This window comes from Microtus ochrogaster (assembly GCF_000317375.1).
Source record: "Microtus ochrogaster isolate Prairie Vole_2 chromosome 6 unlocalized genomic scaffold, MicOch1.0 chr6_random_2, whole genome shotgun sequence".
Lineage (NCBI taxonomy): Eukaryota > Metazoa > Chordata > Mammalia > Rodentia > Cricetidae > Microtus > Microtus ochrogaster.
Window position 1 is genome coordinate 648,139 of NW_004949095.1, and position 27,060 is coordinate 675,198.

A 27,060-nucleotide genomic window follows, 5' to 3' on the forward strand; every position below is an offset into this window, starting at 1 on the left:
CGTGTGTGCTGTGCCGTGTGTGCCATGTGTGCTGTGTGTGTGCCGTGTGTGCTGTGCCGTGTGTGCCATGTGTGCTGTGTGTGTGCCGTGTGTGCCGTGTGGCTTGTTTTATTGCTCAGTTGCCCATGGAGTTCTTTTTTGTTTTGTTTTTGTTTCAAGACGGGGTTTCTGTGTGTAAAAGCCCGGCTATTCTGGAACTAGCTCTGTAGACCAGGCTGGCCTCGAACTCACAGAGATCTGTCTACCTCTTTCTCCCAAGTGCTGGGATTAAAGGCGTGTGTCATCTCTATCCTGCGCCTGTATACTTCTTAATTCTTAAAGTTCACAGGAATGTTCCCAGTTGCGTGTCTGATCTCTACATGCCTCTTGTACATCTCTGTTACCCAGACTCCAGACTCACTGCATGTAGAAAGTAGAGACCCCGGACACCAAGCACACAGTCCTTATCAAAATTTTCTGCTGGTTATGGATAAAAATGAAAAATAGTAAACTTAATTAGTATTTTTAATATTTAAAGTATTAAAAACTGGAAACTAAGGTCTTTGCTGTTTGTATGAAGAGCTTCCTGGAGGTATAGGCAGTACTTGTTTTTTTAAAACACAGGACAAGCACCTTCCCAGGCATGGGAGGCGTTGCATTCCTTTCTAATTCTGGATGCCCAGCGGGCATTTGATACTTTGCTCCATTAGTATCATGAAATATGTCTAGAATTTCCTTTGCAGGATTACTTTCTCTGTGACATCTTTGGTCCTTATGTCACAACCAGATTCTTAAGTTACATGAGTAATTTGGTTGATACTTCATACAATTGGGAATGAATGAATTCTTTAAAAAGTAGACTTTAGAAAATTGGCCTTTGAGAAACAAATAGCATTAAACATTAAGAGTAAAATAAATTCCATTTAGAGAAAATACTTAATTGTAGTGTGTATATGCATATGTATGTGTGTGTATATGTGTATATATATATAAATAAAACACAATGTATGTGTGTGTATATATGTGTGTGTATAGGTATATATAACAGAATATATGTGTGTATATGTATGTATGTAATGAAATTTGTGTGTGTGTGTGTGTGTGTGTGTGTGTGTGTGTGTGTGTGTGTGTAATGTTTCTAGGGCCCAGAGCATTCCTGAAAACCAGAAACCATGAAGGAAAAAAAATGAATAGATTTACCTACATACTTAAAGCTTATAGTGAAAACACTGCAAACAGAAATTAAAAACTAAACAAAGAAAGGATAAAAGATATTTACTTGTATATAACAGACCATATTAATTGAGTCCCTTTTGGCAATAGAAGTAGCCATTAGTAGCGTATAAATAGGCTTTTTTTTCAAGAGTGGCTAATATAAGAAAGTGTGTATCCTTATTAATGCTCAAACTTGAGACTTTTTTTTTTTAACCCAGGAGATTGGCAAACTGCAGAGCATCAGTCATCTCAAATGATAAGAGTAAATTGTAAATTGATATCCTGCTTGGTAGTAACTATCAAAAATTCAATATCTCCTTGATTCATCTATTTCTAAGTGAGCCACAGAAATCACACACGTATGAAAGGTGACTGTGTCTACAGATGTTTTCCGATCATTCTTCATGTCATACATATGGGAATAAATAAATGTATCCGTACTATGCAACCTTCTGAGGAGCTGGTTTTGGGTGTAAAGGTATGGGCTCCTGAGTCCGGTGACCAAGCTTCGAATTTTGAATTCTTCATGTCGGCTGCTCAACTTAGGCTTACTTATTTCCTGGGTCCTGGTTTTCCCTGTGAAATGAAGACAATTGAATTTCCCTCAGAGGATTGTTGAAATAACTAAACTCCTTGATGTATAGATAGAGGGTAGAAAATAAATATGAGTTACAATTTCACTTTGTTATTAAAGTATTTCTGAAACATTCCAACATGCTGGGATGGTGGGATTCTCTTAGTTACTGTTGGATTGTCATTGATGAAACACCATGGCCAAGGCAACTTATAAAAGGAAGCATTTAATTGGGGCTTGCTTACAGTTTCAGAGGGTTATTATCACGGTGGGGAGTATGGTGGCAGGCAGACAGGCGTGGGGCTTGAGCAGTAGCTGAGAGTTCACATCTCATCTCAAAGTTGCCTACAGAGAGAGACAGACCAAGCCTGATGTGTGTTTTGGGACACAAAGCACGCCCCAGTGACACACCTCCTCCAACAAGAACACACCTAATTTTTCCCAAACAGTTTCACTAACTGGGGACCAAATATTCAAATATATGAGCCAATATTTTTCTCATTCAAAGAACCACAGGGGTACCTTGTGTTTTGAGTAAAATATAAAACAAACTTGAGACCAGTGATATAGATGACAGTAAGTACCTGTTTATGAATGCAGTTTCTGGATGTAGGTCAGTAACTATAGAGTGCTTGCTTGTCTCATATGCCTCAGGCGCTGGGTTGGCACACAAACAGTACACGTACATATAAATAGGAGAAACCCGGATATCCCTACTACTATTCGTTACCAGGAGAAAGGACTGTGATCCGTAAGAGCCATTAAACTGATCTGTGTTCTGTTAAACGTTAAAAATAAAATAAAATAAGTCCCAGCTCTTATCTGGGCATGGCAGTATGTACCTGTAAGACCAGTTCTCAGAAGGCTAAGGCAGGAGAATTGTAGGTAACAGGTCAACGTAGGCTACATAGTGAGACCCTGTCTCAAAAAGAAATGTTTGAAATAATACATGTGCATGTATTTGAGTGTATTAATACATGAATAAATCTAAAGGACTGAAGGCTGGTCTTAATGGTGGTAACTTCTAGAGAGTAAGATTCCAGGAGGGAAATCACATTGGCAGTTTTTAAAAGAAATTTTAATATGCTTCTTTCCAAGTAAGCGTTACATTTTCAGTTGTCCACAAATTGTGTAGCTAGTCCACCTTTTAAGTCCTTTCCTCTAAGTGGTGTCTGCTTTCTTTCCCGTTCTTTAGTGACTTATTAAGGTTTTTCTGCAGGAACATGCTTACCCAGCCGATGAACTCATGCCTTTAACCTGTAGAGGCCGCGTCCGAGGCCAGGAGCCGAGCCGGGGTGATGTAGATGATGCCTTGGGAAAGTGAGTATGAGCATGAGGCTTAATTTAACATGGCATGTCAGAGTAGCCAGGCCCCACTTGGAGAGAAAATTGACAGCCACATTTCTGGGGCTTTGCCAACTTTAAATTCTGTTTTTCACTTGTGTATTGTGTGTTCATGTTGACACATGTGCCATGGCGGAGGTCCGAGGACAATCTTCAGGAGTCAGTTCTCCCCATTGACCATGTGGATCCTGGGGACTGAAGTGCTTTTACCTGCTGAGTCCTCTCGCTAGCACAGTTGACCAGGTTTTAAAGAATGCCTTAAAAAAGAAAGGAAAAGAAAATCTTCTCTAAATATTTTATTAAGGTCTTTTATTTCTTCCTTTTTTTTTTTTAAAAAAGAAGCAACTTATTTCTTAATATCTGAGAAATGGTAGCTTATTAAACTGGGTATAATGTTAAAAGAGCTATGTAACTTTGATGTCTGTAAAATGTACATGCGGGCATCATCATGTTCTAAGGGGCCACTACATATGCATCTATGTGATAGATTTTAATTGATAATTACTAATTTATTTGTGATGCTGGGATTGGACCCCTAACATTGAGCTTCTGTGTTTTGTTTGTTTTAAAAGGAGTTGATGCAGTTTCAATACATCCCCAAAGATACCCAGGATGTTTCAGGTTGCTGGGTTGTTTTATAGATCACGGTGCACTGTAGATACATGGAGGAGCTGCTTACTAGAAACTATAGTAGGATGTGGATAATTCTACTTACACATACATGGATGAAGCATTTCAAGTCCTAGTGTTATATGTATCTTGTTACACTTGTTTCTTAGGTTTTCCCTAACACTGATCGATTCTTTGGATACTCTGGTGGTAAGTTCTATTTTTCTTGGACTTGCTTATTTTATAAGTTTCATGATATCCACACTCAAGTAATATAAATGTAACCAGCATACTATGTATGGAATAGAAGCCATAAGAATTTAAGATGTTCAAATCTTTACTTCTCAATAAAGCTTGAACTTTACATAATATATAACATTGCTGAGTTAAGTCAAATTATTGTCAAATGCAATCATGTAGCATAGTGGAGATACTCAAGTAATTTATCAAGGTGTCAACTCACGTCTCCCCTGCCTTTGGGTAAGGAGGTTAAAGCTTTTGAAAGAATGTAATTTGGAAAAATACTTTGTTCTTGTTGTATCATATATGCCACATGATGCTGAAGTTTTTATGCTGTGCTTACAAGCAAACCTTGTTTTCCCCAGCCGAATTTTGGCTCTCTTTTCCAACCCATGTACTATAGAAATCGTGTTAATGAGTATTAGTTTTGGAGTTGTTTGTGTAGAGGGGCGAGACTGTGATCCAGGTGCCATGGTGCTGAAATACTGTCTGTCCAGTGTTTTATCATTGGACCGTTAAGACCATCGTGGAATGTGGCATGATTCATGGTTCTCTTTAAGGATAAACATGCACTTTAAATTAACATTCCAAGTGCTGATTAAAACCAAGAACAAAACAAGATAAGGCATCTTTCAAGTAGCAGGACGTTTTTCCTTTTCCTGTATTTTCCCCACCACACATTCTTAATTTTGAAACAGAAATCTCACCATGTTAGAAGCTTAGAGAGTGCCTCTGACATTCAAAGAGACAAATAACCCACTCGGGTTACTGCTCTTTGATTGTTCTGACGTTACTATAGCCACGGTGAAAGTGGATTGCTTAGACCTTTCCGCTGCACTAGAGTTTTGAAAGTCACAACTTCACTTAGCAAAGATGAATAAAAATGCAAAGATATTGTTAGATGTCGTATTTCTGATTTAGTGGTCCCTGGTTTTTTGTATATCATAGGGAAAAGAGAGAACATACACAAAATATCTCAGCAGATGTAAGCATCTGTTCTGGAGCTGTACAGTCCCTGGGAAGCTACAGCTGTCACCTAGGAGACTGGAGGATGTGCTTTCTGTGTAACTAGCTGAGTGAGGCACAGGGCTCGGCATGGGGCGGTCAGGAGCAGGAGCAGTGAGTGACAACACTGGAGAATGCCGACTTCTTTTTCGTTCTGCTCATTCCTTCAGATAGCAGATGCCCTCTTGTTTCTATCTTAATGTCTTAATTTATTTTCATTACTATGGACTTCAGTTATTATTGTTTTATAAAATATTTTCAGGCATAAAGGAGATAAGGTGGTTCTAGACTGCCTAACATTCCTATATTTAGAAATCTGTCAACTTCTCTTATTGGGTAACCACAAATTATTATGAAGATAATATTTTTAAAGAATTAGTTCTCAAGTAATACTATTAATTTTATTACTATAACTATTAATGTTATTACTAGTTCTGGACTAATAATGACAGCATTATTTGGGATATAATTAAAAATACAAATTAAGGGCTGGTGAGATGGCTCAGGAGGTGTGTTTATCACCCAGCCAGACAACCTGGCCAGCAGGACCCACATGGCAGAAGGGGAGAACTGACTTATCCAATTGTCCTCTGACACATATACACACAAACACAGACATACACAATAAATGAAATACTACTTTATAAAATATTTTATTTCAGTCTTTTCAAGTGGGAATAACCAAAGTAACTAAGATCATTGTAGAAGTGGAAATGAACAAATTATTTTGAATCTTTAATCATTTTCTTAAGTATTTTCTTTTGATTTTAAGTGGAATTGGAGAAAAGTAGGGTACTTTCAAAGGTTTTCTTGTACTTAGAGTGGGGGTATTATCTTGCATGCTTTTATCAATGCAAGTATTAGTGTTTCTAATTGAATCTGCCTTTTAAATGGTGATTATTTTTAAATTTTGTGATTTAACAATTTGAAAATACTACCAGCACTTGTGATTAGTGTACAGAACCCAATCGTTTTTATTTTGTTTATAACATAATATGTTAAGTCATTTTCTCTTGCCATAGTTGGAATTTTAAATTTAAAATGTTTAAAATACTAGTTTCACCCTGTTGTCATAGAATCAGACATTAAAACATTGCACCTTTAAGTCTGATTACTGTGAAATCTGAAAAGGCAGCAGTTACCGAAACAGATTAGAAGAATGGAGGAAAGATTAAACAAAGGCAAGCTTCTTTTACTGCATCTCGTCTCTAAATAGCATTTTATCGTGTTCCTAGATGGAAAAATGAAAGCCGCCTTAGTAATGACAATGACCCCTCTGCATGGAGCTCATTCCAAGAACTCACAGAGGTTTCAGTTGAGTCACGAGTCTAGACTGCGTGATTATAATAGTGATGATATTAAACATTGGAAATCAGTACTTTCGTCAGACACTCTGGCTAAAGTACTGTAACACATGACCACGTTTAAGAAAATGGCTCTACGGAGTAGGTCCTCCTTCCTTCACAGATGAAGGAATATGCTCAGAGTTGGAAGTAACTTGACTTGAATCACAAGTCACCGATGTCAAAGAACCAGAACTCACACCAGAACCTGTCCTTAACCATAACATTATACTGCTTCTTTTACCAGTGGGATACCCGTGGGGTAAGGGTGGCATAGGGTGAAGGCTTAGACTTGGTCAGGTGAAGATAGTACTTTCTTTTGGAGTTGGCAATTTTTTATTTCACACATACACACACACACACACACACACACACGCATATTTGTTTATTCTGTGTGTATATGTATGTGGGTGCAAGTACCACACTATGTGGTACAACTTGCAGGGGTTGGTTCTCAGGGATTAAGTTCAGATATTCAGGGTTGGCAGCGAGTACCTGTCTATACCCACTGAGCCACCTCAGCCCAAAGGACCTTAGTTGCTAAGGTGATGCTTGATGAGCAGGATGATGTTTCCTTTGGTCTGACTTAGAAGCCAGATCCCAGCAGAGGACCTCTCATGTGGCTCTAGCTGTAGGTCATGGACAATGTATGCATGTATACAAGTATGTACAATGTTTAAGGAAGAAGAACTAGAAGTAGGAAAAGCGTTCTCTATATATCCCTGACTGTCATCTAAGTATTAAAAAGAATCTTTTTATCTGAATCACTTGGTTCTAGAAGTTTGTGTTTTATAATATGTCATAGTCTGTACAGGCTGTACATTCCTGATCCAGCAGCCCCAAATACTTGAATACTTAAAATGCTTGCAATCTATAACATTTTGAGTGGTGCCAACAAAATATTCAGAACCTAAAAATTTTAGATTGATGCATTTTGGATTTCAGATTTTGGGCTTAGAGATGTCTAGCCTGTATTGAGTCCACTCTGAATTCCTGTGATAGGTCCCTTAGAGGCCTGGAAGTCTGTCAGTGTGTAAAGATGCTCCATTGTTTGCACATTTCAGTTTTACACATTATCACATTTTTTATAATACTTAAGGGTATATTATTTTGTTGCATCATTTTTCTGAGTCTTCAAGTATGCTAACATTAACTTAGTGTCTCATTCTGAGTATAATTTTTTTTCTTGATTTGGTAGAAAAGACTTATTTCATTCTTTTCACTTCCTAGGTTTTAAACAAAACGAAGGAATTTGAAGACGCAGTGAGGAAAGTTTTAAGAGATGTTAATTTAGATAATGATGTAGTTGTGTCAGTCTTTGAAACAAACATCAGAGTCCTTGGGTAAGTGTGCAGCACTAAAGCTGTAGTGCTATTGTAGGGAAGCTCTGGCTGATTATTTCTGAAGGTGGTAAAGAAGTTTCTTATGCTTAAAAGATAAAATTGTGTGTGTGTTGGGGGGGTGGGCTGGAGAGATGGATGGTTCAACAGTAAGAGCACTAGCTACGCTTGTACAAGACCCAGGTGCAAGTCGCAGTTCCCACATGGCCCATCACTACCAATGGTAGTCCCAGAGGAATCTGATGCCTTCTGGCCTCCAAGGACACTGCATGCACGTGGTGAACAGACATTCATGTCGCTGAAACACCCCAAAACATAAAGTTTTACTAAATAAATAAATAAATATAAATAAATAAATAAATTGAAATCCAGGCATGGTGGTTCAGGCTTATGATCCTGGCGCTTTAAAAGCTGTGGCAGAGTAAGAAGTCTTTAAGTCCAGCCTGACCACACAGTTAGTCCCTTACCAGCCTGAGTTAGAGTGAGGCCTCTCAACACTTTCCCTTGCAAAGAAGATAAAATCTGGACTGTTGTGTAACAGCCATGGGGATAACCTTGGATTATGCTGTAACACACACATCCAGTATTTGGAGAGACCCAGACCGCTGGTGAGGTTTCCAGGAGCCTCCACAGTTGGCCAGTCAGCATTAGGCAGGAGCCTCGCAGAGAAGCCAGATGAGACTCAGTTAACAGTCTTGCTCCTCAGGCAGTCGGAAATGCCCTTGAGGGTTAAAGTGTGAAATTATAAAATTATTTCATCCCACCGTTAGGTAAGCTTATGTTTGGTAGCTTTTGTAATTCTCTGTCCCATCTCCTTGTCAAAGTGAGCTGCTCTCCAACTAAATGTAAGAAGTCCTTGCTCCTTAGAGATTATTAATCCTTAATGATGATAAAGGTGTTTTTAATTTTTAAATTTTATAGTAAAAGTCAAAGATTTCATGGTGATAGAATTAAACTTTAAATTTATTTTAAAAACATTTGGCTTGTTTGTTAAAATACATGCGATATCTAGTATGTTTTTGGTTTAAAAAAATTTTAAGATACTTAAGAATGTTAAGTACTTTATATTAGTTTGTATATTTTTGCATTTATTTATTTGTTGTATTGTGGGGAGGTGCATGTAGGTCAACTTGTAGGAAGGAGTCAGTTCTCAACTTGTACTAATGTAGTTCATATCCTGATCTGCAGCCTTGGTAGCAAGTGCTCTTATCCACTGAGCCTTCTTTCCAGCCCCTAATGTTTCTGTTGTTGTTGTTTTTAATATGTTGGCTATGTTATGATAATAGTTTGTCATAAAATGAGTAGCCAGCAAAAAAAAAATAATTAAATTATTCTGTAGACATTCCTTATGTTTTGTTTGCATTTTGTGGGGACAAAGGCTCACACCCTCTTGGGTATAGCTTGTAAAGAAATGTGTGATTAATTTACAGGGAATATTTTGTCTCTGATCCTAGGGGTCTTTTAGGTGGACATTCCCTGGCGATCATGCTGAAAGAAAAAGGTGAATACATGCAGTGGTATAATGATGAACTTCTCCAAATGGCAAAGCAGCTGGGCTACAGACTCTTACCAGCTTTCAACACTACCAGTGGCCTTCCTTATCCACGAGTAAGTCACTGTGAACAAGTGTGACTCTCTTGACACTTCTGTGTCATTTACAGAATGAATTCCTATTATCAGAGGTGTTCCTCTCCCGTGTGAAACTGGAAAAAGATGCATCAAAGCTGGCAGCAAAGCTATATTGATGTATTGGCTAATTTTGAGCAATGTGAAGATTAGATTAGCATAAGCTTTCCTTGGCCTCAGTGTGTCTGTAGATCTGCTGCAGGAGGAGACAGACTGCAGTGTGGGCCAGAGTTGTTGCTGTGAGAGTAGGAAGGTGCTACTCTCCCAGAAGAGGGAGGTGTGGAGGAAGATAGTCAGGAGCAGGCACCATGCAGCAGGCTTAAAGGCTCCAGCAGGAGGGGTGGTGTGTCTGGGCGTGACCCTCACAGCCTATGGTGGGCAGACTAGGGGAAAGGGGCTGCAGTGTGGGCCACTTGCTCTACACTCTCTTAATGTGGTTATTATACAGAGCTTATTATACACTTGGGAAAATAGAATTACTAAAACATTTTTTTATTAAATTGCTTTCAAAACTTCTGCATTCTCCCTGCTCCATTGAGTGTCCCTTAACATTGAGAAATCTTTATAGCTTGGCAGTAGACTGTCTGGTGTTCTCTGATAGTTACTTTTGTACTGCTGTGACAAACACTTGACAGAAAACTAGAAGGGTTTAGTTAGGTTTATGGTTTCAAAGGATTAGAGCCCATCATACCAGAGTCTTCAGGCATGGCAGCAGCAACAGCTGACACGTCAGGTGGGCAGCAGAGAGCACACAGGGATGGTGGCAGGCTCAGTCCTGTGACTGGCCTCCTCCAACAAGACCACACCTCCTGATTCTTCCCAGATAAAGCCTCTAGCTGGGAACCAAGTATTCAAATGTGAGCCTATGGGGCTATTCTCATTCCAACCAGCCTGCTCCTGTACTATTTCAATACCTAGTGCTCTCTCAAACCCCCAGGGACTTGTTTATTGCATTCTTTTAGGCCTATGCTCTCTACTGCCTGATGTAGCTTCTCTGAGAGTGTAGTCCAGCCAGGCTCCTTCTCTGTAGTTAGGAATCATGGTTGACTGAGTGTCGTTGAGCAGCGTGAGCCAGGTATGTGCTTCTCAACCCAGAGGTCATCATATCCATTGATTCCCACCATGTGAGTCATCACGCCTGGCACGTTTCTTTAATGAAAGACTAAAGTTAAACCCCTTTTTATTTAAATTTCTAGTTTGGATATTTTTCCTTTTTTTTTCTTCTGTATGTGCACACTGTATGTATGTTAGTGTGAGCACATGCTTACATATACGAGTTGGTGCGTGTGTGTGTGTGTGTGTGTGTGTGTGTGTGTGTGTGTGTGTGAAAGGCAGGTTGGGTACAGAGACGAGGTAGAGGTTGGCTGTCTTTCTTCAGTCTTTGGTTTTTTTGGAGACAGGATCTCACTGATCTAGAGCTCATTAGTTTGCCTAGGCTAGTATGAGCCTATACAAATACAGGGTTATAGGAGCATGCTGCCACCCCCAATAAGGTCCTCATGCCTATGCTGCTGCACTGACTGCCCTTTCCCTGGCTCCAGGTTTAGTATTTTAAATAGCTCTCTTGTAAACAATCTTACATACTTCCTTTTTGTAGGTTTTTTATTTTTTTCCTTTTGCATGAATTCCTAGAGAAAAGAAGTATGAAATGCTTTTTAAGACTTTTATTACCAGACTGCTTTAGGAAGCGTGTGACATCAACGCTATACAGTCATTTTAAATTGAGAATTTCTTTGTTTACTAGTATAATTGCATTGTTAAGTGGTCATTTTCCCTTAATTTACTAAACTTAGATGCAAAACTATTTAAAGCAATATGTAATATATTAAATTTACTTTTAGTTTTTGTTTTATTTTCATTTTATTTAACTTAACAGCTGTTACTTTTCTATAGTTCCTCATCTAGGCATATCCTTGTGAATTTTTTTCCATCTATGCTAGAATGTCAGAAGATCTGTGGATCTTGTTTAGGCAATTCTTGAGATTTCAGAGGTAGCTTCCTTGTCATATATAGAAGACTCCCTCGTCTTTTGGCTCTTAGTCTTTCCACCCCTTCTTCCATGGTGTTCCCTGAACTGTAGGTGCAGGAGTTGTGTTGTAAATGTATTGATTGGGCCTGGGCACTCAATGGTCAGTTGTTTTCTGCATTTTGACCAGTTGTGCTTGCTGTAATGGCCTCCACCTGCTGCAGAAGAAGCTTTTGTTTTCTTGGTTTTGTTTTTGTTTTTTCGAGAAAGGGTTTCTCTGCAGCTTTGGAACCTGTCTTGGAATTTGCTTTGTAGAGCAGGCTGGTCTTGAAATTACAGAGATCCACCTGCTTCTGCCTCCCGAGTGCTAGGATTAAAGGCTTGAGCCACTACTGCCTGATGAAGAAGCTTCTTTGATATGAGGGAGCTATGCTTGTCTGTGGGAACTGGGATAAGCATTGAGAATGCAGTTGGGAATTATACTGGTTTAGGACAGTGACAGTCATAGGTTCTCCTTTAGGGTTCATGATCTAATCAGCCATCTTTCTTAATTTGCAACTACGCCCAAACCAATGATATTTTATCTCCTTGTTTCTCTCATTTTTTTTATCAGTTCCTCGATTTTTTTGCACTTATTTGTGATTTTTCCATTATATTCTCTATTTTCATACCCATCCTATTTATTCTGTCTGGATTTTAAGCTCCTTGAAGGCAAAGATCAATTTCTTTGTATCTTATTGTATTATCTTCTATACAGTAGATAATAAATATTGATCAGGGGATAAATATTGAGGTGGGAGCCAATGTCCTCAGTGGTGTAGCCACTGTGGAGTTCCCCATGCTCCACTGGATAGCCCCATACTCATGTGGGCAGCCCTAGTTAAACTCAGTGAGTCTCAGAACAAAAATAAAAAGTCATGATGGAGGTTGGTGAGATGATCCAGTGCACATAAAGGCTTCTGCCATTAAGCCTGACAATCTGAGTTTGATCCCCAGGGTCCACTTGGTGGAAGGAGAGATCTGACTCCCCCAAGTTGTCTTGTGATTGCCTCATGCATTATGTGGCCTGCGTGTGCCTCCACAGCCAATAAATAATGAATGTAATGAAAGAATAATAGTGGGAAGAGGACTTAGTGGGGGAGGAGCACCAGGGTGGAGTAACGAGTAATCAGGGTGTATTGTATACATGTATGAGATTGTCAAAGAATAAATTAATTCATAAAAACTTAAAAAACAAAATTACAAAATTTTAATGTCTTTTTTTTTTTTTTTTTTGGTTTTTCGAGACAGGGTTTCTCTGTAGCTTTGGAGCCTGTCCTGGAACTACCACCGCCCGGCTTAATGTCTTTATATACTATATATACCATAACAATCAAATTTTTCTTTATGAACTGTTTAACACTATACTAAATTTGTAAATTCTCAAATGTAATTTCTTCTAAGACTGATCTACCCTTTTAATGGTTATATTAATATAATGATGCTGCATTATTACATCATCAGGAAGAAAGTAAATGAGAACTTATTTACCCTATAAATTCTGTATGCTCAGAATGTATTTTCCTAGATGTTTGACAGTGACTGGTTGGAAACTCATCTGTCTCTTCGTAGTTGCTCATGGTAACATTCTCATTGTATTTAGATTAATTTAAAGTTTGGCATCAGAAAGCCAGAAGCCCGGACGGGAACTGAGACAGACACCTGTACAGCCTGTGCGGGGACCTTGATTCTTGAGTTTGCTGCATTGAGTCGGTTCACAGGAGCAACAATATTTGAGGTTTGCTTCTCGTGGCTTTTCATCTGGGGTTCAGGAGGAGCTAACCCTCTGTTTGTTCCATTTGGCTAAGGATTAGGACTCGCCATTGTAGGATTACTGTTTATTTAATGTACTTTTAATCATATTGTTGTATTTTTGAAACCTTCACAAATCATTTAAACCCATAGTGAAACTTTTGTACATAAGCCTTGATCAAGACTCTAATGTGTAAATTTGTTTACTCCAAGGGAAGAGTTATTTATTATTCAAGACTATATTGTCCCACATATTTTATTAGGGTCTGCCTCTGTCTTACATTAAAAAATCTAATGTAACTATTTATTTTAATGTAATTATCATCAAAATGCAAGAGTTACTTAAGTGCCTACTTTCTTAGACACTTGACTTAGATGATTTTTTTTTAAGTCATAAGATGCTCACATGGACAGAGCAGAAGTAGGGAACACAAAGCACCATTACAGATACTGGATAAGGATGTAAACTAAGTCAGCAAGATCTTGTGCCCTGTACTTGTCTGGGTATAAGTGGATGCTTATACATTCATGTGCCTTGAGGACAGGTGTGATTATCAGGTGTGATTGGTTAATGTTTTAAACTTAAAATTTAAAATATACCTATCGTCTAGTAGTTTCCCTTCATTGAACAGTACAGGTACTTATACATATGTTTTAATATAATATTAATTAAATATTAAGTGTTTTAATATCATACTAAATTTAATTAAATATTAAATTTTAATATTCTGAAATATTGGTGCATTAATAGGCGAAAATGAGTCTCAGTAGATAAATCTCAGTCTGTGGGTGAATGAATGAAGTTGGATGTAGAGTCCATGTCTTTAGTCTTTCCATTGGCCTGTTTTGTTTTTCTGAATATATATGTTGCAAAAAAAAAAAAATCATGATTTTAAAAACCTCCTAAAAGCCTTTGACAGAAGTTGGCTGCTGCAGGGCTAAGCTGTGGGCTGTCTTCTTCAAGTCAGTGTGAAAGCCCAGCTGTGCTCAGTGACTTCTGTCTCTCTGCAGAGAAGTCGTGGTCAGTGGCAGGACGACTCAGTGCCTGGACTATTTTCTGTCTGCCCTTGTCAGAAAAACTTTGCTGACCCTAATATATGGAGACCAATATATAAAACAAAACAAAAAAAAATCAGAATTTTTGTATTAGTGTCCTATAGTTCAATTTTAAGCTTTAGTTAAATATCTAATTTTACTGCATGTTTTTTAAGCTATAAAATGAAATGGGGAAATATAACCAGTATCAGACTTTCCAGATCTAAAAATTCACCCTTTAATGATAGTCGTAGTCTACTTTGTTGAAATATAATTACCATGCATCATTTGCTATCAAGAATATAAATGATTTGCACTCCATTGCCAAATCTACAAAGTAGCAAATTAGGTTTAATGACTTTTTTTTTTTTGCTTGCAGTACTAAATTAATTCATGTCCTAAAATTAATTTAGAATTTTACCAGTAGATATCATTTGCTATTCCATGTATAGCATCTTTCTATTCAAAGTTAAGAATTATTTAAGAAATAATTTAATACTTAGTGGGTAAAAGCAAATAAAAAAGGGGCTATAAGGTTATAATTTTATATATACATAAATATACAAATAAGTTCTCAGTTAGCCTAGTTGATTTGCTAATTTTCCACTAATAAAATTATGCCTCACTTAAAAAATATCTGAAATGACTTTCAAAGATAGCATATTAGCTGTGAATTCTCTTCAAATTTGCTAAATAAGACCACCTTATGAGAGTTCCACTTTGCACTTAGGTGGTAATAATCGCTTTAACAAGAGTATTTAATTATATCAGTTTAATATAATGATCCGTGTATGAATGTGAACCATGCTACAAGAGTAAATGGCCATGGATATTCTCCAAGTGAAATCTGCTAATATGAAGTGGCTGAAAAAGAGTCAAGGCAAAATTTCAAGGAAATTTATAAGTGATTATCTTAAGAATTTTGCTTAGTTCTTAAAAGATTCTGTGGTCTTTGATTTATAGTTTTCCCACCTCTTTGCCAGAGACAAAGTTCTTCAGATATGCTTTTGTTTTTTAATTGTAGGAATATGCAAGGAAAGCTCTTGATTTTCTGTGGGAAAAAAGACAACGAAGTAGCAATTTAGTAGGCGTGACTATTAATATTCACACTGGAGACTGGGTTCGCAAAGGTATGCAAGTGGGCTTTAAAATCAGACCTTCACACTCTTGGGATGGTCGTAAATACAGCATTTTCCTTTGTGAAGATGATCGGGACAGCATTGTTTTATACTTTAGTCATATAGCATTTGCAGGTGCGGGGAGAGACAAGACATTGGTTTCTTTGAGGATTAAGGGGTCAGAACACTTTGTCTCACATCACAGTTTAATGATGTCACAGTCCCCCGTCTCTCCCTCTATGTCTGTGTGTGTATGTGTTCTGCCTCTGGAAAGTGGAGCATAGACTCTAGAGTCCTGTTCTTGGAATTTAAGCAAATTATGTCACTTGTGTTTGCCTCTGTATCGTGTCTGTAAGATGGGGCATTAGTACCACTTCAGAGTTACTGTGAAGGTTCCACAAGTTAGCGTGGCATCCTGAGGACAGTCCTGGCTATGTGCAGGTTATGTACTATAAAATGTTGTTGGGGGAGAGGGCCGCTTGTTTCTCTGACCACCCAGCACCGAAATAATCACACAGAAATCATATTATTTAAATCACTGCTTGGCCCATGAGCTCTAGCTTCTTATTGGCTAACTTCTACATCTTAATTTAACTCATTTCTATTAATCTGTGCATCACCACGAAGTCATGGACTACCAGCACAGTTTCAGCATCAAAGTTTCAGTCTACCTCCGGTTGTGGATCTTTGGCGTCTCCCTGACTTTACCTTCTTCCTCCCAGCATTCTGTTTAGTTTTCTTTGCCTAGCTCTGCCATAGACCCAAAGCAGTTTCTTTATTAACCAATGAAAGCAACACATAGACAGTAGGATCTCCTACACCAGAATGTCACTGATGGTATTAGTCCTCCTGACTAATAACTTTACTTCTAGAATCTAGCCTGAGAGAATTTGTTTCTAAAGATATTCATCATGTATTCATTGATAATATATCCTGATCCCCAATCAACAGGAAGAGAGAGACCCTGGGTCTGCCAAGGGTTTTTGAAACATTAAGGCCCACCCCCAGTGACCACTTACTCCAAGAAGACCACACCTACTCAAACAAGGCCACAGCTTCCTAATCTTTCTCAAATAGTGTCACACCCTAATTAAGCATTCAAATATATGAACCTCTGGGGATTCTTCAAACTGCCACTCAGCATAATTCAATTCTTTGTGACTGAGTGAATGCATGTGCACAGACATATTTTCTTCAGCTGTTCATTGTTGGACACTATAGCTTAGCTATAGTGCTGCAGTAAATATGTAGCTATCTCTATTCTGTGCCAACCGATTCCTTCAGATATACACCCAGGAGAGGTATAGCAGGATCATATGGTAAGTCCGATTTCTAAGGTTTTCTCTCTCTCCCCCTCCCTCCCCCTCCCTCCCTCCCTCCCTCCCTCTTTCCCTCTCTCTCTCTTCTCTTTGCTTGAGGACAATTTAATTAGAGTTTAAAAGAAAAACCCAAGAGCAGACAAGTTGTAAATCTTAGCAGCTGCCTGGAGGAGGAAGATTTTTGAAACGAAAGAGAAAAAGCTGTCCTATTTGAGTTAAGCCACATGGTGGGAAGGGAGCTTTAGAGAAAGAATGAAGCCCAAAGTGTTAGGGAAAACATACTTAAAAAGAGATAGAACAAAAGGAATGCAGGAAAACAGGCACACTTACACAGCTCCATGGCTGTGGTGTGCACAGAAGGCAGAAATTCTGGGAAGGGCACATCATCTCATTAAAGGGGTAATTATTCCTCCCATCTCTTTCACATGGCTTAAGGCAAATCAGCCTTCATAAGGGGTGGTGCCTTCACTGGGTGATTGATCAACCAGCTAGATTAACTCTTAAGGGCGGAGACTGCACAAGCAGCTCAGGACCGAAAACCCAAAAGGAGCATTCCCAGATGCACCCTTGTTTTTCTAGACAGGAAGTGTCAGAAGATAGCTCTGTCTTGTAGACTATACACAAGGGCAGGAGTGGAGCTCCAGTCCAGACACTCATCCCTTCTGTGAACAGTTTTCATGGTGAAAGTGGGCTTTAGTCCCTGATTTCAGCTGTCTACTGAATGATTTTAGGGTTGCCTTTTCAGAGAGGAGAATGTTATGGAGGTATTGGGGGCCTATTAAGGGAAAGGTATTTTCTTCTGGTCAGAAGAATGGAATCAAAAATTTTAAAATCCATACTGAGTTTCATAGTGGCTGGGCTAATTTACATTTCCACTCAATTATCAACAATGTAGAGACCTTACTGATTTTCTATTTGCTTAACCTGTCAAGAATTAAAGTAGATAATTTCTAGCATTGATTTTTTTATCATTCTAGATTGCTGTCTCTTCTTAGCTGAACACTGTGTGGTGATCCTCTCCATCAAGTCCTATGGAGACCTTACCTTGCCGTTTGCCAGATACACCTTTCCCCATCCTCCTGTTTTCACTTCTTGTGCTGTGAATGTGTCATTTGTAGAATTTGCACATATCTAGATGGATTGTTTTGCTTTTCATATTTTAATCTGTTAGTCTTTTTAATACATGTAGGCTCATTTATTTCAGTATGTTGCATCTTTTTTGTTTTTTTATCCTTTTGTTTTTGATTGATATATACATCTCTAAATACAAGCTGATGTGTTCTCTTATCCCTTTGTTTCCCCCTCCCCAACCCTTTTCTGCTATATCAATACTATATCAATATTTCATTCTGACTGACCCCCTCAGGCTTTTTGTTCTCTTTTTCTACCTCTCCCCTCTTTTGTTTTCTCCCTCACTATTTAAATAATAGCAAACTTCATTGAGGTATTGTAACAAGGTTTCTCTCCTGCTCACCAGTTCCTGAATAACCACTCAGAGGCTTAATATTAATTATAAATGTTTGGCTGATTCCTCAGGCTTATTACTAACTAGCTCTTACATCATAAACTCAACCCTTTTCTATTACTCTATTGCCACATAGCCGTGGTGCTATTAGGGATGCTCTGGCACATTGCTCCTTGGGCTGCTGCTGGCATCTCTCAGACTCTATCCTTTTTCTGTATTTCTGCTTGGATTTCCCACCTGGATCCATCTTGTCTTGCCAGGCCAAAGCAACTTTATTAATCAGCCAACGAGAGCAACACATATTCACAGCATATAGAAAGACATCCCACAGCATTATTTTAGTTATGTGTACTTTGCATATAACTTAAAATATATAGATTGAGCCGGGCAGTGGTGGCACACTCCTTTAATCCCAGTACTTGGGAGGCAGAGGCAGATCTCTGTGAGTTTGAGGCTAGCCTGGTCTACAAGTGCTAGTTCCAGGACAGGCTCCAAAGCTGCAGAGAAACCCTGTCTCGAAAAATAAAAAATGTGATATTGTTTTTATTTCTGTGTCCTAATATGTGATCTGTTCTTTCTTTCTGGAAGACTATAAATATCAAAGACAAAAAAAAAACTTACAAATATATTGTTACAATTTTAGGTACAAGTTTCTTTTTTCCTTTCAGCAGTTTTGGGCCTTTTAAATTAAAAATGTTTGCTTTTAATTGCTAAAACTTGATTTCTTTTTTTTTAAATAGAGACTTTAATTTCTCGATTTGTGTTGGTTAAATCACTGTTAACTTGTCCTCCATATAGCTTAGACATGCTGATATAAATTTTCTAAATAAGAAAAAATTGTAATAAATTTTATATAGCAACTTTGAAAAACAAGCTATTTGCAACAAGGGAGCTGTTATTCGTATAGCAGGCAGGGTTAGAGTTCTGCGGGTGTCCAATTTTATGTTAAAGCTTCATGGTGGCACATCGTTTTCAGTCTGCTTTACTAGTGTCCTCGTTTGTACCTATGCATTTTCAGACATATTTAATAAAGGACTACATTTATATGTATTTCTTGTAGACAGTGGAGTTGGAGCAGGGATTGATTCATATTATGAGTATCTGTTGAAAGCCTATGTCTTGCTTGGAGATGACAGTTTTCTGGAAAGATTTAATACAGTAAGTTGATTTATTTTTCTATTAATTTTGTAGCTAATTCCATTTGAGTCCAAGATTGATGAAAACTTAACAACCTCAGTGACCTTAAAAGTTTTGTCTTTAATGTGTTGTCGAGCTCTTTAGCCGTCTCTGGTATTGGACTGGGCAATGTGTAAATGATGCACTCCGAGAAAGTTCCCTTTTCATCCTCTATCAGGAAATGTGTAGCTCTGGCACTGTGTGATTCCAGTACGTTCGGGTTTGACTTAATCTTATTCTGAACATAGTGGACAGTTACTGGAATGAGGTATAGCTAAGTCTCACTTCTGGGTTCCAGTTCTGTTTGAAATGTTGGAAGTTTGGCTCAGTCTTGATCACCCCAGACAAGAACCACAAGAACCAGAGAGAGAAGCTTTGGGGAAGAAGAGGGTTGGCCTCATCCTAGCGGCTTATATACCTGAAGCAGCTGAGGCTAACATAGCAAACCCATCAGCTCTTTCACTATGTTCATTTCAACAGGATTTCCCTTTCTGTTTTTGCCCACCCATCAGTTCAGGTGCATCACATATGTGATATGTTTTGACATTGTAGTTCAAAATAGGAGAGAGATCTTAGCTTACATCCTGTTTGGGCAGCATATTGGTAGTGTGATTTGGGGTGGGTGAGCCTCTCTGGTTGCCTTTATTGCTCATCCACAAAATGGGGATACTGGAACTTTTTCCCCAGGTGTTTGGAGAGACTACAAGAGTTTTTATGTACAGAGTAACTAAACATATGACAAATTGTCAATAATAGTAATTGAGCTAGCAAAACAGCTTTCTTAAAGTCCTATTAAATTGGAGCTAGAGAGATGTCATAGTGGTTCACAGCACTTACTGCTTTTGCAGAGGACCTGGGTTCAGTTCCCAGCACCCACATAGCAGCTCACAGCCCCCTTAAACTTCAGTTCCAGGTGAGCCAATGTCATCTGGCCTTTCCAGGCATTGGCCATGCATGTGGCACACAAATACTCTTGCAGGTTCTCGCACATATACATAAAATAAAAATAGATAAATTTTAAGTCCTAGTAAATTTTTGAATACTAAAAAAAACCCCTCTACATATGTTATTTGCTGATAGTGAGATTTTTTTTTCTTTTTAGAGGTGAGTAAGCACAGGTAACTTTTTGTTGGCTCATTTATATTTCTTGTCGTATTTTCAAAGCTGAGACATATATAAGAGAAACAGAAGAAGAGGAAAGGCAATTCCAAGAACAGAAAAAGCAGAGCTAGCAGACCATGAGCTTGGTAACAGTGATTGTGTACATTCATTTTGGTAGTAGCGAGTACCAGAATATTATGTTAGTAGAGAAGGGACCACATTTCCTAGATAAAGGAGGAAAAAAAAATCTAAACTCTGTAAGATGGAAGCTGTGATTTTGTTCCAATGGGACCAGAGGATATCTCTGGTCCACACAGGCATCATAACTATGAGCTAATCACATATTAGATAGAGATGTTCAAATTGGTTTCTCTCAGAAGACCCTACCCCCACTTTTGCTGTGTATATGTGTTCATATATGCGCATGTGTGTGTGCATGTGTGTGGAGGCAGAAGTTGATTTTGAATGTTGTCTTCAGATGCTATGTGCCTTACTTTATTGACACAGAAGCTCTTCACCAAACCTAGAGCTGCCCATTACCTAGACTGGCTGGGCCATCCAGCCTTAGGGATCTTCTGTCTTTACCTCCTGAACACCGGGATTGGAGAATGATGCTGTCCCTGGCTTTCTCCTGTGGATCCTGGGTATCTGAACTCATATTCCTTATACTTTGCAGTGAGCACTGTAGTGAGTGATGGATCCTCCCCGCCCCAGAAGACCTCTTATTGTTGTCTTTAATATTCTGTCTTCTAAAGATAAAGGATCTTGTATTTGGCCTAGGATACCTTTGAACTCTTTCCTCCTACCTCAGCCTCCCAATTCTAGTGTTGTGGGCACAAACCAGTATATTTAGCCTTGTTTTCTTTTAAATCATTTCAGCATCTTAGTAGATATTTGTATAAATTGTGATCTGTGTGTGTGTGTGTGTGTGTGTGTGTGTGTGTGTGTGTATGTGTGTACGTGCGCACATGCCCTAGGTTTGAAACCTTGGGTGTGTTAGACAAACATTCTTCCACTGAACTATACTCATACTTCTGCATCAGACTGAAAAAATCTATAGCAAAATAATTGTTTCTTTCCCTCTAAATATTTACGTAATCGATTGACATATAGGGATTTTATCTCTATTCAGGATGAATTCCTTTACTGTGCCGTATAGTATTGTTTCCATCTACTTTCCTGAGCATTTTGTTGTGATCTTTCAGCACTATGATGCCATAATGAGGTATATTAGCCAGCCGCCTCTCCTACTTGATGTGCACATTCATAAACCAATGCTGAATGCTCGGACATGGATGGATTCTCTGCTTGCCTTTTTTCCAGGTTTGCAGGTAAAGAAACCATTTTATTAATATTAGGATGAAATTATCTTAATTCAATACATTTGTGATCTCTAAAATCGAATGATAAAATTATTATTTCAAGGTTATACTAATCTTATAATGTGATGGTTATAGATAAAATTAGCTCATGCTTTATACTAAGTGATTTTGTTGTTGACTTCTAGGTCTTAAAGGGTGATATTAGACCTGCTATTGAAACTCATGAAATGTTATACCAGGTGATTAAAAAACACAATTTTTTACCAGAGGTAAGCAAATAATATTTGAAATTTTCCTTCACACACTACACACACACATCACACCACACCTATATATCTACATATATCTATATCTATCTATATTTATATCTATATATAATTTCTAAATTTAAAGTAAGAAAATATCCTTAAGATGTGGTTACTCCTTTAAATTTATATATTTTATATATTTATATATAAGTATATATTTATATTTTATATATTATATATATTTATATTTTATATATATTATATATATAACCTGTTTTAACTCATGCCGATGTACCATTAACTACCACCTCTTGTTTGGTTTCTGTTAAACATTTGTGCATCGATGGGGAACAAACCTAGGCCCTTGTGCACACTAGGAAAGTGCTCTACCACTGACGTGTATTCCCAGCCCTAAAACTGTCTCAATCTTACTTTGAAAAAAAATTTTTTAACTTTATTGTTATCATGTGCAAATGTGTGTGTGCACAGCTGGTGACTGGGGCAGTGTATGTATACCACCATGCCCATGTGGCAATCAGAGGACATGTTTGTGTAGTCACTCTTCTTCTTTTACTTTTATGTGTTTCCAGGGATTGGACTCATGTCAGGCTTGCACAGTAAGCCTCCTGACACGCTGAGCCATCTTGCTGGCCCCATTCTAGCTTATGATGCATACTAGCTGGTAGATCTTACTACCGTTTATATTCTGAAGCTTGTTTGATGAAAGTTATGTACATTAGGTATAATTTTGGTTATCATAACTCATCCTAAAAATGTTGAGAATAAGCCGGACGGTGGTGGTACACGCCTTTAATCCCAGCACAGAGGCAGGCGGATCTCTGTGAGTTCAAGGCCAGCCTGGTCTATAAGAGCTAGTTCCAGGACAGGCTTCAAAGCCACAGAAAAATTGTGTCTCAAGAATCTTAAGGGAAAAAAAATGTTGAGAATGTCTTCATGCTGACTGGAAATTGCTCTTCTTCTTAACAACCTTGCATCCATGATAGTTGTCTTTGCTACACTGATGTAAAGAGATACTTACTGAAATCATGCTTTTTGGCTTTCCAGAAATGTACCTTTACACATTTTGTGACGTGTTGCCTTGTTCTTTCTGTTCTCTGTGAAATATATAAACTTTCCACTAACATAGGTGTTTCCTAAGGCATTAGCTCTGGAAGGTATAGTTTTATTAACTTTCAAGTGCAAGGCTTTGTATTACAAAAAGCTCATATTTTTGATGAATTACATGAGGTTTCAACTAAATACACTGATCACTTACATTCTTTTCTTATTACTTTAAAAGAAAAAAAACTGTTGGGACTGAAGAAATGACTCAGTGCTTAAGGCACTTGCTGCTTTTTCAGAGGACCCAGCTTTCCTTCTCACCACCACATGACCATTCATAACCATCTTTAACTCCAGTGCAGACATACACACAGGCAAAACACCCATACACAGAAAATAAAAAGCTTAAAAACACTTGTTGATGGAGGTTTCTGTCCCACCCGGTCCCACAGCCATTCAGTCCCAAAGAAACACACAGACGTCTACATTAATTATAAACTGGTTGGCCTATTAGCTCGGGCTTCTTATTAACTCTTACATCTTAAATTAGCCCATAATTTTTGTCTGTGTCAGCCAAATGGCTCGGTACCTTTTATCGATGAGGCATTCTCATCTTGCTCCTCTGTGTCTGGGTGACAACTGCAGACTGAGCCTTTCCTCTTCCCAGAATTCTGTTCTGGTTGTCCCGCCTATACTTCCTGCCTGGCTACTATCCAGTCAGCATTTTATTAAACCAGTACAACTGACAAAACTTTACAGGTACAAGACCATTGTCCCACAGCAAACACTGTTGACTGTTATTGATTAAATTTCATATAGACTAATTTTAATTTTAAGTAATTCCTTGATTTATTTTACTGAGGATTTGACATTATTATAAAATGAAACAATAAAATACACATACTTGAAACTGCCTAGAGTAGAAAATACATAGCTGAAAATACAATAGAAAATACACAGAAGAGAATAAGTGTTAAGCATCCCTCAAAAATGGTGTGTTAGATAAAACATAATTACTTGATTTAACATTTCACTCTGTGTAGGTATATGAAAACAGTATGCTGCACATCATAATAAACACAGTTTTGTCAATTAAAGAAATCAAAGGAAATTAGAACACCAGAAAAGTACTAATTCAGAGAAAAAAGGAAAGAAGCAAATGGAAAACTCAGTTATTAGACAATGTAGGTTGTATTTATTGGCATTTCTAAGTGCCATTACTGGGTTTTTCTGAGTTCCTTGTTGGTCCAGTTGGTAATTTAAAGTTAAGGTAGGGTTGGTAAAGTGCTTGCAATGCAAGGATGGAGACCTGAGTTTAATTCCCAGAACCCATGTAGTGCACACCTGTGATTCCAGACAGGTGAATGAATTTCTGGGACTCACTGGCCAGTAAGACCCTCTGTCTCAAGAGACAACACACATGGTTGACCTCCATACTTACATATGTGAACACACACATACATGAACATGATCACACAATAAAAATAGCTCAAAGGCTTGGTTCTAAAATGTATTTTAGCAACAATAGTATGTTATGGATGAAAGTTTACCATGACTTGTATATTAATTATTTTTACCTCTTGTACATATTGCTTTGTAGTCTGGAACTGCTTGTTTAATTTTCAGTCACATTTTTATGCTTATATGTTATTTTGTACAGGCATTTACCACAGATTTCAGGGTCCATTGGGCTCAGCATCCTTTAAGGCCAGAGTTTGCAGAAAGTACCTACTTCTTATATAAAGTAAGATAACTTATTGTTCTTGGCTTTCCCCTACTTTCTTGCTCTTTTACAATAACAATTAGTTAGTATTTAGTGTTATAATGTTTGGATTTATTATTATTTCCATTCATTTGGCTATCTAATTGTAGAAAGATGTAAGATTTCTTGTAAATGTGATACCTTTTCAAGAGTCCTTCTGAAGATCGGGATAGAGGCTACAGCTCCAAACCCCAGACTCGGGAAATTAAGATCCCAACTGGGTTATAAGTAAGCCCCTCCTGAACACTGAACATCTCTGCTGTAAAAAGAGGGTGATGAACAAAAATGAAAACTGAAAAAATGAAAATAAAAAACCACTTGCAAAGATTTCTTTCAACGGGAAATTTTATTTATGGATGTGTGTCCTAAGGCAACCTCCCCACTTCAATTGGGAGCTCTTTTGAGCATTTAGAAGTGTAACTTAAAGGCTGAAGCTTATGGCTTCAATTGTCTAAGGAATTCTGTAAACCAAACCCATCATGTCTTTCCCAATCTGTGTTCTGTGTAACATGCATTCTAGTGCCTGACACGAGGCCTGGCATCTGGGGGCTCTCGGTAATTACTGGATGAATAAATGGATATATGACAGCATATATGCTATGTCTGTATTCTCCTTTTCAATAGGCTACAGGAGACCCATACTACCTTGAAGTAGGAAAAACACTTATTGAGAATTTGAATAAATATGCTCGAGTGCCTTGTGGATTTGCTGCCATGAAGGATGTTCGCACTGGGAGTCATGAGGACAGGTAAACAGCACTTACTCCCTTTCCTCAATGACGGGTACAGCACAGAGTACAGCTGCTTGTGAGGGCTCAGAGCCAATGTAGAGTCCTTGAGACTGCCAACCTTAGTTCATTGTGCTTGGTTTTCAAAAACTCTTGGATCCACTCGTTTTAAATTGAAGTGGGGTGTGTGTGTGTGTGTGTGTGTGTGTGTGTGTGTGTGTGTGTGTGTATTTGTCACAGTGCTTGGGGTGTAGTAGGAACTCTGATGTTATTAAGTAGATACATGAAGATTATTTATCAGAACCTGTTATTAGGGACATAGAAACATTGTCTCCTATGCTGTAATGTTTTTTAAAATAGTATGTAAAAGAACTTATCAGAATAATAAAAGAGCTGGATTATGGTTTGTATTAAGTCAAGAATTCTTCAACAACATAGTCACAGTCAGTGTGCGTTCTGATCTGTCCCTAGTGGGAGCCCAGTGGTAGCTTCTGAGTACTAGAATATTCCATTGGATACTAGATAGATGTGCCATGAAGTACTCATGTGACAAAGGGCACACATATTGATCAGTGTGGTTGTCACATTCCTGCTATTTAGTTAGACTTCATATCTCTGATGACCACAAGCTTGTTTTTGCACTTGGCTAGGAAAGGTCTATTTTGTAACTATTCGTAAGGACCGTTATGAGCCATCATTATACTAGTTTTAAAGATTAGACAAAGTCATTCCTTTGAGCTACTGCATTAGTGAAGACAAGCATGTATAAACAGACTTTCAGATGTGCTGCAGACCATGCAGACTTCTGTGTGATCTTGACTAAAATGTTTCTGGAGAATCCTGAGTCCTGATAGATGAGCAGGAGTTAGAAGGGAAAAATGGATTTAGGCAAAGGCACCATAGACATGAGGGACACAGTACTCATAGTCTCACAAGGCTGGCCCTTAGCCCCTCTCTCAGGGTGTTCAGAAATAGTTCCTAGGCTTGGGTCTCCCTTCCCTGATTGTAGCTGATGAGGAATGGCTAGGTTTGGGGAAGTGAGCATACGAATAGCAGAAAAGGAAAGCAAAGACAGACTAACACTTCCCTGCTCTCCAGGTGCTCTTCTGAGCCCCTTTTATGTTTAACTCGTGTCATCTAGCAACTCTTGGGAGTATAATTCCACCACAATCCTCATTTTAAAGATGAAGAAGCCAAGGGGAAGAACTTAGAGAGGCAAAGGCCTCTGATGAGGTTAGTTCTATGTTACAGCAGCATGAACCATAGCTAATGTGCCCACTTTATGCCCAGCACTGTACGTAAGTGTCAGGGTTGATAGATGAGACCCACTCCTGGTCCTCCGAGGCTTTGCAGTCAGGAGCAGGGAGTGGTGTAAGGAAATCACTTGCTAGAGCTGTGGTGCAGTGGGGACATGCTGAGGAATAGAGGCCCAGGTGGTCTGTTCTGTGACAGCTTTCGTCTTTCAGAATTTACCAACCTCCTCTCCCTCGCTACCAGGTTGTCATGGCATTGTTGCTGGGCTTCTCACCACTGCCTTTGCTGCTTTCTGGTTGTTCTCCAGTGGGTAGACTACCTCTTGAATTCTGTTGGTTGGGGTGTAGCTTGGTGGGTGTGTTAAGTACTGAATTTCTTCCTTAGCTTCAAACAGAATCAATCTCTCTCTCTCTCTCTCTCTCTCTCTCTCTCTCTCTC

At 38.4% G+C, this 27,060-nt stretch overlaps 1 protein-coding gene across 6 annotated transcripts in view; it reads left to right on the forward strand.

Moving 5' to 3' along the window:
* The window catches only part of Edem3 (ER degradation enhancing alpha-mannosidase like protein 3), a 62,414-nt gene that overhangs the window by 14,612 nt on the left and 20,742 nt on the right, over nt 1–27,060 (forward strand). For all 6 annotated transcript variants that reach the window (XM_026787599.1, XM_026787600.1, XM_005363856.3 and 3 more), the window contains exons 3-13: nt 2,988–3,088; nt 3,892–3,931; nt 7,540–7,652; nt 9,104–9,257; nt 12,884–13,018; nt 15,092–15,197; nt 19,030–19,127; nt 21,452–21,577; nt 21,754–21,837; nt 24,539–24,622; nt 25,265–25,389. In XM_026787599.1, the coding sequence (XP_026643400.1) occupies nt 2,988–3,088; nt 3,892–3,931; nt 7,540–7,652; nt 9,104–9,257; nt 12,884–13,018; nt 15,092–15,197; nt 19,030–19,127; nt 21,452–21,577; nt 21,754–21,837; nt 24,539–24,622; nt 25,265–25,389 (1,166 nt within the window). The remainder of the gene's footprint in view (nt 1–2,987; nt 3,089–3,891; nt 3,932–7,539; nt 7,653–9,103; nt 9,258–12,883; nt 13,019–15,091; nt 15,198–19,029; nt 19,128–21,451; nt 21,578–21,753; nt 21,838–24,538; nt 24,623–25,264; nt 25,390–27,060) is intronic.